At 40.6% G+C, this 15,302-nt stretch overlaps 1 protein-coding gene across 3 annotated transcripts in view; it reads left to right on the forward strand.

Moving 5' to 3' along the window:
- The window catches only part of PWD (phosphoglucan, water dikinase), a 127,579-nt gene that overhangs the window by 99,015 nt on the left and 13,262 nt on the right, over positions 1-15,302 (forward strand). For all 3 annotated transcript variants that reach the window (XM_089998639.1, XM_089998641.1, XM_089998640.1), the window contains exon 26: positions 5,542-5,652. In XM_089998639.1, coding sequence (XP_089854765.1) covers positions 5,542-5,652 — 111 coding nt within the window. The remainder of the gene's footprint in view (positions 1-5,541; positions 5,653-15,302) is intronic.

Raw genomic sequence — 15,302 nt, forward strand, 5'->3', positions numbered from 1 at the left:
CCTGCCGACAGCACGAAGTGGCAGGGGCTGAGCCCCTGCCGACAACACAGATCGGCAAGGGGCCACCCCTGCCGACAGCACAGGTCGGCAAGGGGCCACCCCTGCCGACAGCACGAGGTGGCAGGGGCCGAGCCCCTGCCGACAACACAGGTCAGCAAGGGGCCAACCCCTGCCGACAACACAGGACGGCAGGGGGGGCCAGCCCCTGCCGAAAGCCACAAGGTGGCAGGAAAAACAAAAAAAAAAGGGGGGGGGGGGTTGCCGCAGGGGCCACCGGACCCCTGCCGGCACTCCGGCGATCCCCAGCGAGAGGCGGGGACGACAGGGGCTGCGTAAGCCACCTATCGGCCCCGATGCCACAGGGAGGCGGTGGGAGGCAGCGGCTGTGAGCCGTCGGCCGGCCTCCCGGCGAGGTGACAGGAAGGGCGGTGAGGAAGAGAAAAGTTGGTGAAGAGAAGAGGGAGGAGCATACCTGGGAGTGGGGGCCGGCGCGGGGGAGGAAGCTCGAGAGGGCTGCGAGAGGGAGGCGAGACTCCCCTCGCCCTTCGACCTCTCTCTTAAAGGCGACGGGGGGCACCGGAAGGGGAAACCCCTGGTGGGTTTCCCAAATCCTCCCGCAAGAGAAGGGGGAGAAGGGGGGGGAGTGCGGCGCTCGGGACCCTGCGTCGGGTTACGCAAAACCCTAAAAAAAAAAGGGGCTCGGGTCGGGTCCCGACCCGGCCCGGGTCCAATTTTTTTTTTTTTTTTTTAACAGGGTTTTACAAGTTCAGCATAACTTTACAGAATGATGTAATCAACATCCGACAAACATAAACTATGATGATTCAGCATAGCTTTACAGACTAAACCATCAACATGGAGCAATAACCAGAAGATCAAGTGGGTGGTCAGAATTTACATGGACAACTTATAATCACAAGGCAACAGCTGTACCAATCGGCCAGCATAAATCAACACAAGCATGATATATGTTTCAGAATAAGAACAATATGATCTGTTAAACAAGATTTTCATAAACCTAATTTGTATTAATCATTGTCAAGATTTGATTTTTAGCAGTTCAACCATATGAACCAAGTGTTATTTAACATTTCAGTTCAACTAGAATACAGCCTGCACAATAACTATCTACTTAGCCATTTACTGTACCTTAAAGAATAAATAAGTATTTAATAACATGTCTTGTTACATAGGAAAACAAATAAGGAGCATATTCCATACAGCCAATTGCACAAAAACTGTTAATAATTTAGCTACCCTACAACCTATACACCAAGAAATTCGATTTAGCTTTGAGAAGAACCTCACACCAGAACTGCACAATAGTATAATATGCCATAAACCCTGAATTTACCCGGTCTCTATAAAAATAAGTGCCTAATTTAGTGAATTGTCTGCTGCTCGGGTTACACCACAACTTAATATCAGGAAAATGACCAAAAAGAATCTTGCACTATCGTGTTTCATGCAACTAATTGAGTGCAATATTGTATGCAGGAATTTGGAGTTTAGGAAATACATACTGGATGCTAATATAGTTACTAAGACAAGAAAAAAAAAAAAAACATTCACACCACACTCCGAAAACCAACAGGTAACTAGCAACCCACCCGAATCTTGATGGACGATGCCGCAACATTTAAACACAGAATCATTCCTTAGTTCAAGATATCACATAAACCACCTTTGGTACAACCCCCCCCACACGCACCACGCTCTGTAAAAAAAATCTGAAACCCCCAAATTATAAATTTGGGGTTTCGGTTTGGGGTTGACAGAAAACTCCAACACTAGAGAATTTTCCCCCTTGCAAATCGACTGATTTGGGTTTTGGACAACCCACACTCCACCCAAACCCATGATTAACCTGAAAAAAACAGTCACAGGAAACCTACCATTTTTCGGCGAAGTTGTTGCGGCAGCTACGAGAGAGGAGGTCGGTTGCGTCTCCTAACACGGCTTCAACAGCAGGCCGAGCTCGGGGGAGGGGAATCCGAGGGTTAGAGAGAGAAGAGAGAGAATGGGACAGCGAGAGAGGGAGAAGGAAAGGTTCGGGGTCCCTCCTTTGTAGGTGGGTGGCCTCCCGAAAAGGAAGGAGCTCCTCCTCCTCCCGGCGGCTGCGGTGTGCACCCCCAACTCCCATCTCCTTATGTGTTAGGGTTCGGCTGAACCCTAACACCCGATAACTCAGGGGAGAGGGTTTCCCCTCACAAAGCTTTTTATCGGGCAAACCATATCGGGTTGCCCCCCCCCCCCCTTATTAACCCCTCTTAAATTTTAACAGGGGGGTGGATCGGGTCCGGGTCCGAACCACGACCCGAAATGCTGGACCCAAATTTGATTTGGGTCCGGGTTGCTTAAACAGCAGTGGACCCAAGGGTTGGATCCACTTGGGTCCGAACCGAGGATTTGAAATATTTAATTCCTTAAATATTTATTTATATAATATTACTAAAATACTCTAATATCCGAAATTTTCTTTTGGGTCCAATAACGGATCCTGGCCCAAATCCACATAATTCTTAAGTTTTAGTGTAAAATTTGTGGTTCTTACACTCGGTGAGGTTCAAAGCATTTATATCCTTTCCTATCATATGAAATTCTTTAAAGAAAGAAAATACATCCGATTTTAAATTGAGAAAGTATACCCATACATATCTAGTAAAATCATCAATAAATGTAACATAATATGAATAGTCTCCTTTTGACATAATCGGAGAAGGACCCCAAACATCTGAATGCATTAACTCAAAGGGTCTTTTATAAATGAAAGTTCTATTTGGAAAATGAATAGATTTCATTTTGCCAAGTATACAATCTTTACACACATCTTTTTTATTACAAATTTTTTCCTTAAAAGAAAAAAAGTACATCTTAGAATAGCTTGGATGTCCAAGTCTTTTATGCAAAGTTTCAATATCATTATCTTGGACATATTTACAAAAAAATTTTGAAGAAAGAGATAAATAATCTATGAAATAGAGATCTCCCCTCTTATGGCCTTGCCAAATTCGTTTCTCGGACTAGAGATCCTGCACAAAGCAACCTTTAGATGAAAAAGAGATTTCACATCTATGGTCGAAAATTTAAGACAAAAAAAAGATTCAAATTTAACTTGGGAACAACTCTAGTTTTTGGAACAAAATTTTTTGAGAGTTTTTAGAATCTAAATTTTTAATACTTATAATTTTTAAAGATGTTCCATCGACTGTAGAAACATAAGGTAAATTTGGATTAGTGCATATATCGAACAAGACATTCTCATGTGGGGTCATATGAAAGGAATCTCTCGAGTCAAGAATCCATGAGCACTCACCGGGATAAGAAGATGAAGCAATGGCAGCACCCGATGTAGAGGATGAAGATTTGAGCATTTGTTGTAGCGCCACAGTTAATTGACAAAGAGTGTTAGTTCACCTCCACTTTTGCCTTCTTCCTCCTCTGGTGTGAATTCTTCTACGGAAGCCACCTTGTTTCTAAGCTTTGGACAAACTAGTCTAATATGAATCGGCTCGTTACAAAAATGACAAACAACCCTTTTTTATCCTCCATAGTTGTTGTTTCATGAGCCATTTTGCCTCTCAAATTGTAGAGGTCTATATGCTCTTACATTGTTGCTGGGCCTAGATATGACCAACACTTCATCTCCTTTTTTAGCCAGGCCAAGACGAGTTTCTTCTTGACACACTTTGGCAACCGCATCTTTCAAAGGAAGTGAAGATGCTCTATAAAGGAGAGAAGATCTTGTTCAAACTCTGGGTGTAATTCATATAAAAATTGAAAAAATTGCTCAATTTTTATTTGTTCCCGCCTAAGTTTCATATCTTTGGTGGTCACCCACTTAGGCTCTAAAAGTATCAATTCATCTCATAGAGGGGATAATGTACTAAAAAAATCACGGACATTCATGTCCCTTTGCTTGGTTCTAATTTTTTCTTGTAATTAATATTGTCTTGCAAGATTTTTTTTAGTGTACATGCCTTTCATGAACAACCCGACTTCATTTGCTTTTCTAAATTTGGCAATATTAACTCCGATTTTTATTTCGACATTATTCATCAACCATGCATGTATCTTAGCATGGTTACTCTCCCAATCTTTTAATTTTGATTTATGATCTTCAATAGCCTTATTCGAGCATTTCTTTCTAGGGCCTTTTTCTTGACCTCCTTCAAGTTTGCTGAGCTTGAGTTGAGGCTCGAGAATTGTGCCCATTACATATCCTCAAAGCTTCTTTTCCTTAGGTTGTTTTTCATAGTGGATGCCCACGTCAAGTAGTTGGTACCATTGGGTTTGAAGGAGAGATCAATTTTGTGGTTATGTTTTATTTTGAAAGAGAGAGAGAGAGAGAATATGTCCACTTGCAATCACCACGAACACAAACACTTTTGGATGCTTCTTCACGATCACAAACACTTTATAGGCACTCTACAAGATCAAGAACACTATGGCTCTGATACCATGTAATGAAATGAGTGAAAGATAAATACAAACCAGTTAAGGGCATACAAAAGCACAATTCAATGTACACCATCACAAGTCCACTAGGGACAACACAAAAACCCAACAAGGGCTTACAACAAATATAAAAAATATAGCATTTTATTGATAATATGCTTAGCAAAAAGAATAGCAAGAATGGGGACAATGTGTCCCTATTTATACATGATAAGCCAAGAGGCAAGGGGCCTTGGGAGCTCCCATAGAGTTGTTGAGAGCTCTCAACGGCTATGTGTAGTGTATGTGGTTAGTCAGTTTATGAGTGTGCCCGTTTAGTTTGGCATGGCAGTAGTGTTGATGATTATTCAGTATATATGATATATGATGCATTATGCCTTGTTCTTCTCATTAGTATCTTTTCATTGAAGCTGGCAGCCTGTTGTGATTTAGATCTTGGGTGACTGACAAGTAGTCATTGCTCTACTATTGGTATATATTCTGGAGGAGCTTCTTGATATAATGGCATAACAAGAAATAGCAACAAAATTCCTTATCAACTACAGAAGCAAAATACAGAGCTGTGATGTAAACTGCTTTGTAAATTGTTTGGCTTTGTCCACTTTTTAGATATATGGGAGTAGATCTTTCTGCCCCCATTGCATTGCAATGTGATAATCAAAGTGCCATCTATATTGCTAAAAATCTAGAGTTTTATGGGTGGACAAAACATATTGAGATTGATTGTTATTATGTTTCATCACCAGCGCGATTCTCATGGAAGTAGTAATACAAAGTGTTAATCTTAAAAGGTTGTCATAGATTGTGTACTACGTGAATATAGATTCAAAGAGTAAGTTGTTTACAAAATATTTTCTTCCGTTTTTCAATGGTGAACCATGTGAAACAAAACAAATAATTCAATCAACCTTTTTAGTAGTTCAGGAATTATTAGTTCCAACCTACTATGCAAATCCCATTTTTACCACAGATGTATGTTGCATTGTAATTAGGTTTTGAAACAATTTTTCTATTACTTGAGTATTGAACCTATTATTTGGGTTCTAGTTATTCTGCATTGACTAGTGAAAATTGTTCATGTAGGATGTGGCAAAAAGGATTTCTTTGCTGAGCAGACTTGTAGATGGTGGGGACCTTTCAAAACTTCGAGAAATACAAGAAAATGTTCTACAGATAAGAGCACCTTCTCAGCTGGTAATAACAACTGTGACCTTATAAAACGGACACTGATGTGCCATTCATTTCTACATAAAATACTTCACTCGCATGCTCTTATCGCCATTTTTTTTTTTTTGCTTTTCATTTTCAAACATTTCTAGTCTTCCAAATGTCAGACTGTTTAGCAAAATCAACTTAGGTTTATGCTTATTTTAATTTATGCCATGTGGTGGATTTAATTCCACATTGATATTTTGTATTTTGTGTTGTTGTAGCCTGTCTCTGTCAGTCTTCTGAAGATAGTGAAATCTTTCTCTAGGGTGTACATTTACAGTTTAGCTCTTAATACATGGATGCCTCATTTTCTTGTGGCATCTGCATTAATTATTTTAAATTAATATATTACCAAGCTTTATAGGCAAACTGGGGTGCAGGATTTGTACCTGAGGCCCCTAAATAAGACAGATTCTGCAGGCCTTACATATTTAGCTACTATCACTCAAAATTAATTTGAAGTGTCATCACCTGTTCTGCTGCATGATGTAAAATTTGACATTAAGGAAAAAACATGGTCAATTGCTTTTGGCCATCAAGATTGATGGCACTCTAAGAGTGGTTAATGTGAACATAGACTCCTATAAGTGAAACCAATCTGTGCTGAGAGTTATGTAAACCTTGTTCTTGTGCAATCTGCAATATATTCTAACTGTTAGGGGTAAATTTAGGCCTTTTCTCTGTGCAATTGTTGAAGTAGTTTCGTCAGGCCAATTATAGTTCAAATCTATGTCACAGGAACTCTGCAAAACAGATGCCGCACCCGCGTCGACGCGACGCGACGCGACGCGACGCGACGCGGGATCACGTGCGGGTGCGGTCAACACGACCCTGGGTGCGGTCAATGCACCCAGGGTCATTTTTGTCCACATTTTTTGGGCGAAAAAAAAAATTCCCCCGATGAAAAGGAGGAGGATTAGGGTAAAAAAATTTTTTTGCCCTAATCTCTCCTCTCTCTCCCCCTGAGCTCGAGCTCTCCCATCGCCGCCCCAGCTCCGCCGCCCCCAGCGTCGCCGCCTCCAGCTCCGCCTCCCAGACTCCTCCTCTCGGCTCCTCCTCTCGGCTCGCAGGTATGTCTCTCACTCTCTTCTTGGGTCGGCTGGGGAGGGGCCGAGCTGTGAAATTGTCTACGAAGAGACAATACATAAACAAGCATAAAAACCTTATAAAAGAAGTGCACGAAAGCACTCTCACAACACTTGAACAAAATACACAAAAAGTGTATAAATAATAAACATGCAATAATGCATGTATTTCAATATATAAAAGCAAATGCTTGAGACTCTCAAGCTTATTCTACAACAAGGGGGAACACCCCTATTTATACAAGAAAGAAGAGGGCAAGTGGGGGCTCCCCAAAGGAGTCGTTGGGGAGCTCCCAACGGTCACAATTGTGACCGTTGGGGGCTCCCCAACGACTCTATTGGGGAGACCCCCAATGCCCCTTTTTGAATGTGCAAAAAGGCAAAAATAAAAGAAAAAAAAGAATTACAAAAAATAAAAAGAAAAGGGAAAAAAAGTACAGCATATTCCAAATGGGATATGCGCAAAATGTGGAAAGACAAAAATACCCTTATCGGGTAAAAAGAGAAAAATGTATAAATATATATACTTATATATAGAGATACGTATACATATAATATATGTATACGTATCTCTATGTATATAAGTATATATATTTATACTTACAATAATGCTTTTGTGTATACATTTTAACACGAGCACCCCCCCCCTCTCTCGGTCTCTTGTTGGGTCGGCAGGTGAGGGGCTGAGCCTCCCCTGCTCCCTCGTTTTTCGGCACAGGAGGGGCCGAGCCCCTCCCCCATATGTTTTTTTCTTTGGGTCGACAGGGGAGGGGCCGAGCCCCTCCCCCATCTTTTTTTTTTTTTGGGTCGACAGGGGAGGGGCCGAGCCCCTCCCCCATATGGTTATCACACTTAGAGATACGGGGGAGCAGGGGTGTGATAACCGCAAGTTTGTCAAGGAGGAAATGAAATCTAGGCGAACAAAGAGCTTTTGTGAAGAAGTCCGCAAGTTGATATTCAGACGTCACGTATGGTAAATCAATGACCTTCTTCAAGTATTCTTCCTTGACATAATGGCAGTCCATCTCAATATGCTTTGTTCGCTCATGAAAGGTGTGGTTTTTGGCAATATAGATTGCACTTTTATTGTCGCAGCACAACTTAGTTGGTTCTCTGATGGGCACTCCCATATCTTCCAAGAGGCGTCGAATCCATACAATTTCCATGGTAGTGGATACCATGGCTCTGTATTCGGCTTCAGTGGATGATAAGGATACCTTCTATTGCTTCTTACATCGCCACGAGATCAACGATTCTCCTAAGAAAATACAAAAACCAGTGGTGGAGTGACGGTTACTAGGGTCACCTCCCCAATCTGAGTCAGTATAAGCAAGCAATTTTAATTCAGAAGAAGATAGGAATACTCCCTTATTCACCGTTCCCTTTAAATATCTGATGATGCGAAGCACAACACTCATATGAACAGTTGTAGGAGCATGCTGAAATTGGCTGGCGATGTGTATAGCATGTGACAAATCGGGTCGAGTAATGCTAAGATACATTAAAGAACCTACCAACTGCCTGTAAGGAGTAGGATCCGTTAGAGGAACACCGTCGTCAATCTTCATTTTTGCTCCCACAACTTCAGGAGTTTCGCATACTTTGTCATCAGAAATCCCTGATCTGTCAATAATCTCACAAGCAAGCTTAGACTGAGATAGAAAATAACCACGTTGCGAATAAGCAACCTCAATTCTAAGAAAATATGTCAGAAAACCCAAGTCTGACATCTCAAATTTTGAAGTCAAGACGGACTTAATACCCTTGACTCCTTGAACATCATCACCTGTAATTAACATGTCATCAACATATAGTAACAATATTACAATCCCTGCCTTAGATTTTCTAGTAAATAGAGCAGTGTCAGTATAACAGGAGGAGAAACCATTTTTCAACATTACACTGGTAAATCTGTCATACCAAGCTTTGGGGGCCTGTTTCAAACCATAAAGGGCCTTTTGAAGATGAAGAACTTTATCTTTAGGGATCTCCATGCCTGGTGGAGCATCCATATACACTTCTTCGTTAAGATCACCATTTAAAAAAGCATTTTTTACATCCATTTGAAAAATATTCCAATTTTTAATAGATGCAATAGTGATAAGACATCTAACTGTAACCATTCGGGCTACAGGAGCAAAAGTTTCTTCATAATCAATTTCATACTCTTGCCCATATCCTTTTGCAACTAAGCGAGCTTTATACCTTTCAAGGGATCCGTCACTCTTAGTTTTAACCTTAAAAACCCATCGACAACCTATAGTTTTCTTTCCTATGGGTAGAGTTTCGAAATCCCAAGTTTCAGCCCTTTTAAGAGCATTAAGTTCATTTTGCATAGCTTCTTGCCATTCTATACATTTTTTAGCTTCTTCAAAATTTCTAGGTTCAAAATAAGAATGAATGGCACTAAGACAAGCCCTATATCGGGGTGAAAAGGAATCAAAGGAGACAAAACGAGTTGGAGGTCTCCTATTCCTCTCAGATCTACGGTGATCGAGAACAGGAACAAGTTCACTATATTGATCAATAGCACTTCTAAAGGTGTCTTGGTTTCTACGTGAGTATGTTATTGGATCACTTGAAATCCTGCCTTCTTGTTGGTTATGCTCTTCGACATTACCCTCAATGTCGTCATCATGGTTTGATGATACATCATCATCACTAGATATATCATCATTACTAGACAATAAGTCAAAAAGGAAGGAATAATCAAAATTTTCTTGTTGCGAAACATTTTTTTCAAATCCACTTTCATTTTCCAAAAAAGTTACATTTCTAGAGACATATAACCTATCTTCTCGAAGATCATAACACCGAAATCCCTTTTGAGTTTCAGAATAGCCAAGAAAAGCGCAGGGGATAGCCTTGGGAGAGAGTTTGTCATTCTTATCCGTAAGTATGAAACACTTACACCCGAAGACTCGTAACCTATTATAATCTGGTTCAAGTTTATATAAAATCTCAAAAGGGGATATTTTTCCTAATAATCTAGAAGGCAAACGATTTATCAGATAAACAGAAGCAAGAGCAGCTTCAGCCCAAAAAAATTTTGGTATGTTCTGGGAAATAAGAAGGGTTCTAGTGGTCTCAATAATATGTCTATGTTTTCTTTCGGCCAACCCATTCTGTTGGGGGGTTTTAGGACAAGATCTTTGGTGAATGATTCCTTGATCTTCAAGATATATTTTAAATTGGTTGGAGAGATATTCTCCTCCAGAATCACTTCTAAAAATCTTTATGTTACTATTAAATTGATTCTTGATCATCGAATGGAAAGTTCTAAAGCATGAAAAGACTTCATGTTTGAATTTAAGAAAAAGATCCATGAATATCTAGAGAAATCATCCACAAAAATAACATAATAAGAAAAACCTCCTTTTGAGACAACAGGTGTCGGTCCCCAAACATCGGAATGAACAATTTCAAAGGGTTTTGATGAGAACATAGTTCTTTGCTCAAAAGGTAAACTTTTCATTTTTCCGAGAATACAGTCATTACAAGAAAAGGAACTTTTACATAGGTCTTTTGCAAAATGTAAGTAAGACAACTTGGTGATATTAGGATGACCAAGTCTTTTGTGCCACATGTTTATATCTTTGTTTCGGGCAACATTACAAAAAGATTTTGGAACTCGAAGAGATTCCATGTAGTATAAATCGTCTTTTCTAAAGCCTTCCCCAATCAATTTCCCGGACAGGCGATCCTGTATTAAACATTTATCACATGAAAATTTAATATCACAACCATGATCCGAGAGTTGAGAAACAGAAAGAAGATTTAAATTAAGTTTAGGTATAAATCTAATTTTTGGAATAAAAAAATCTTGAGTTTCAAAATTACCTATTCCTTTAATTTCAAGAGAAGTTCCATCCGCAGTGGAAACAAAGGATGGAGAAGCATTTTTTGAATAATCGGAAAGTGAAAACATGTTTGGGGACATATGAAAGGATGCACCTGAGTCCAAAAGCCAAGGGACTTTACCTGGAATGGAAGAAGTAGACACAGCGGCACCGGATGTAGCTCCCTTGAGAAGAGGTTGAAGGGCTTCCATTATTTGGTTCAACGAGAGTGACCCACTTGATGATGCCTCTTCCTTTTGTGGTGCGCCGGTGGTGGCCATAGCAAGGAGCTTCTTCCATTTGGGACATACCGGCTTGATATGCCCCGGTTCTTTACAAAAGTGACATATAGTCTTGCTATAGTCCCGCTTCCCTCTTTGTCCACCATCTCCTCCTTGATTTTGGAATTTAAAGTGAGGAGGACGATAGGTCTTTACATTATTTTCGGGTCTTGATACGGCATTAACCTCATTATTTTCTTCATAATTACAAGGAACCATAAGAACACTTGGTCCTTGTTTACATAAATTCATATGAGTCTCCTCACCACTTAATTTGGTGAGAACATCTTCAAGAGAGGGAGGAGTAAATGAGGATAGAAGTGATGACCTTATTTGCTCAAATTCCGGTCTCAACCCATTCAAAAAATTGAAGAAACGATCTTCTTCAAGTTGCTTGTGGCGGAGTTCAATTGCCTCTCCACTCCATTTTGGTTCAAGCATAGAGAGCTCATCCCAAATAGAGGAAAGATCGGCAAAATATTCCCTAATAGACATTTCACCTTGAGTAAGGGAGAGGGCCTTCTTTTGAAGGTAATACTTATGAGATAGGTCTCTTGATGTATACATCTTCTCGAGATAATGCCAAGCTTCCGATGCCTTTTTGAATTTGATAATGTTGGCATTAATCTTCATTTCGACAGATGCGAAGAACCAAGAAAGAATCTTGAAATTCTTCATTTCCCATTCGTCGTGTTTCTTTGAGTATTCTTCAAGAGCTTTGATCCTTTCCTCTCCCTCAAGAATCTTGATTTCACTTCCGTCCATTATGGTTATCTTGGGTTCCGGTTCCGGAATTGTTCCTTGCACATAACCCCACAATCCTTTTCCTTTTATGTGGGCCTCATATTCCCGGCCCAAATATGATAGTTGGACCCATTCAACTTGAAGCCAAGGGCAAAGTGAGACTCTTTCTCACCCATTAAGACGTAGAGAGAAGAAGAAAAAAGACGTACCAATACGATGTTTCAACTTCTTCTTAGCACAAGATCCTTCTAAAATATTTGAGAAGCAAGATCCACCACTTCAATCTCAAAAAATCCGAAGGCATGGTTTTCGAGGCACTCGAACAAAGGCGGATCTCACGATCTCCAATCACCAACCGAGCTTTGATACCATGTGAAATTGTCTACGAAGAGACAATACATAAACAAGCATAAAAACCTTATAAAAGAAGTGCACGAAAGCACTCTCACAACACTTGAACAAAATACACAAAAAGTGTATAAATAATAAACATGCAATAATGCATGTATTTCAATATATAAAAGTAAATGCTTGAGACTCTCAAGCTTATTCTACAACAAGGGGGAACACCCCTATTTATACAAGAAAGAAGAGAGCAAGAGGGGGCTCCCCAAAGGAGTCGTTGGGGAGCTCCCAACGGTCACAATTGTGACTGTTGGGGGCTCCCCAACGACTCTATTGGGGAGACCCCCAATGCCCCTTTTTGAATGTGCAAAAAGGCAAAAATAAAAGAAAAAAAAGAATTACAAAAAATAAAAAGAAAAGGGAAAAAAAGTACAGCATATTCCAAATGGGATATGCGCAAAATGTGGAAAGACAAAAATACCCTTATCGGGTAAAAAGAAAAAAATGTATAAATATATATACTTATATATAGAGATACGTATACATATAATATATGTATACATATCTCTATGTATATAAGTATATATATTTATACTTACAATAATGCTTTTGTGTATACATTTTAACACGAGCACCCCCCCCCCCCTCTCTCGGTCTCTTGTTGGGTCGGCAGGGGAGGGGCTGAGCCTCCCCTGCTCCCTCGTTTTTCGGCACAGGAGGGGCCGAGCCCCTCCCCCATATGTTTTTTTCTTTGGGTCGACAGGGGAGGGGCCGAGCCCCTCCCCCATCTTTTTTTTTTTTTTGGGTCGACAGGGGAGGGGCCGAGCCCCTCCCCCATATGTTTTTTTCTTTGGGTCGACAGGGGAGGGGCCAAGCCCCTCCCCCATTTGTTTTTTTTTTTTTGGGTCGACAGGGGAGGGGTCGAGCCCCTCCCCCATATGTTTTTTTCTTGGGGTCGACAGGGGAGGGGCCAAGCCCCTCCCCCATTTGTTTTTTTTTTTTTGGGTCGACAGGGGAGGGGTCGATCTCCTCCCCCATATGTTTTTTTCTTTGGGTCGACAAGGGAGGGGCCGAGCCCCTCCCCCATTTGTTTTTTTTTTTTTTTGGGTCGACAGGGGAGGGGTAGAGCCCCTCCCCCATATGTTTTTTTCTTTGGGTCGACAGGGGAGGGGCCGAGCCCCTCCCCCATCTGTTTGTTTTTTTATTTGGGTCGATAGGGGAGGGGCCGAGCCCCATCTGTTTTTTTTCTTTGGGTCGACAGGGGGCCCCTCCCCTATCTGTTTTTTTTTTGGGGTCGATAGGGGAGGGGCCGAGCCCCCCTCGCTCTCGCTCTCTTGTTGGGTTGGCAGGGGAGGGGCTGAGCCCCCCCTTCTCCCTGTGTTTTCGAATTGATTTGAAAATTGTAATGTATTTTTTTTTTTCAGGATAAAAATGACGGATAAAGGGAAAGGACTTGCGTCATCCTCATCCCAACATGTGAGTTCTGCTGCTAGTTTTGCTGATAGTTGCAATGGGATTGATGATGTGGGGGCCACTATGGATACATGTAGATAAACTTGCAAAAACTGGAGAAGGAGGTGGTGGAAACAAAAGATTTCGATGCAAGCTCTGCGAAAAAGATTTTGTTGGGTCTTACACAAGAGTGAAGGCTCATTTGTTGAAGATACCAGGACATGGCATTTCAGCTTGCAGAAAAGTTGATGAGGCAATGCGAAGGCAATACAAGAAAATACAAGAAGAATATGAGAAGACAAAGGCAATGGCCGATTCTTCTGCACTCAGTGTGCCATTTGCAAGCCACCAAGAAGATGCTGAAAAAAAAAGAAAAGTCAATCTAGGAGGTAGAGGAACGATACAAGCAGCATTCAATACATATGGAAGAGAAGAATTGGATAGAAAAGTTGGGAGGTATTTTTATTCTGGTTCACTCCCATTTAATGCGGCTAGAAATCCTTATTGGAAGGATTTAGTTACATCCTTGGCAAATTGTAATTTGAGTGGTTATGTGCCTCCAAGTTCAGAAAAAATACGAACCACACTTCTTGCAGAAGAGAGGGCAAACGTGGAGAGGTTGCTAGAAATTAAAAAATATTCATGGGAGCAAAATGGAGTTTCCATTGTGTCTGATGGATGGACAGATATTCAAAGGCGTCCATTAATCAATTTCATTGTTTGTTGGCTTAGTGGCCCAATATTCTTGAAAGCAGTTGATGCATCTGGGGAATATAAAAATGCAGAGTATTTGAAGGGATTGTTTATAGAAGTGATAAAAGAAGTGGGTGATCAGAAAGTGGTACAAATCATTACAGACAACGCTCCGGTTTGTAAAAGTGCAGCGTTGAGTTTGGAGAGTGAGTACCCTCATATTTTTTGGACTCCCTGTGTAGCACACAGCTTAAATCTAGCCCTAAAGAGCATATGCAACCCCAAAGAAGAAGAAAATTCACAAGCATATGCTTTATGTTCATGGATTGAAGATTTAGAAAGAAATGTCAAAAGCATTAGGAATTTTGTTGTTAACCACCATCGTGCTAATGCTATATTTAATAGGCATTCTGATTTGAAATTGTTGAAGGTCGCTGAAACACGCTTTGCATCCATCATTGTGATGATGAAGAGGATTACAAGAGTGAAGAATGCTTTGATTAACATGGTGACTGATGAAAATTGGACATTCTATCGTGTTGATGATGATATGAAGGCTTAAGAAATTAAGAAATTCATTCTTGATGATGAGTTTTGGGACAGAGTGGTATACTTCCTTCAATTTACGCAACCTATTTGGGAAATGTTAAGAGAAGTTGATAAGGATGAGCCCATGCTTCACAGAGTTTATGAAATGTGGGATAATATGATTGAAAAAATACAAGCTATAGTTTTCATGCATGAAGAAAAAAATCCTGCATTGGATGATTCAGATTTTTTTAATCATATTCATTCAATTTTAGTCAGAAGATGGGATAAGAGCAACACTCCTTTGCATTGCATGGCACATTCTCTTAATCCAAAATATTATGCAAATAAGTGGCGGGCTGGTGGTATTGGTCGTGTCCCTCCAAATTTAGACCCAGAGCTATCAAGACATAGAAATATGTGTATGACAAGACTTTTTCCAGAAGCATATCTTCTACATCAAGTCACACAAGAGTTTGGAAAATTTTCATCTTCGAGATTATATGCACCGGCATTATTCGCGAGAGAAGAAGATAATATAGATCCTATCACATGGTGGTCAACATTTGGATCAGAAACACCTCTTCTGCAACGTCTTGCATTAAGATTGCTATCGCAGCCTGCTAGTTCATCTTGTTGTGAAAGAAATTGGAGCACATATTCTC

Source organism: Nuphar pumila, chromosome 3, assembly GCF_984573655.1.
Source record: "Nuphar pumila chromosome 3, dmNupPumi1.hap1.1, whole genome shotgun sequence".
In the NCBI taxonomy this organism is placed as follows: Eukaryota; Viridiplantae; Streptophyta; class Magnoliopsida; order Nymphaeales; family Nymphaeaceae; genus Nuphar; species Nuphar pumila.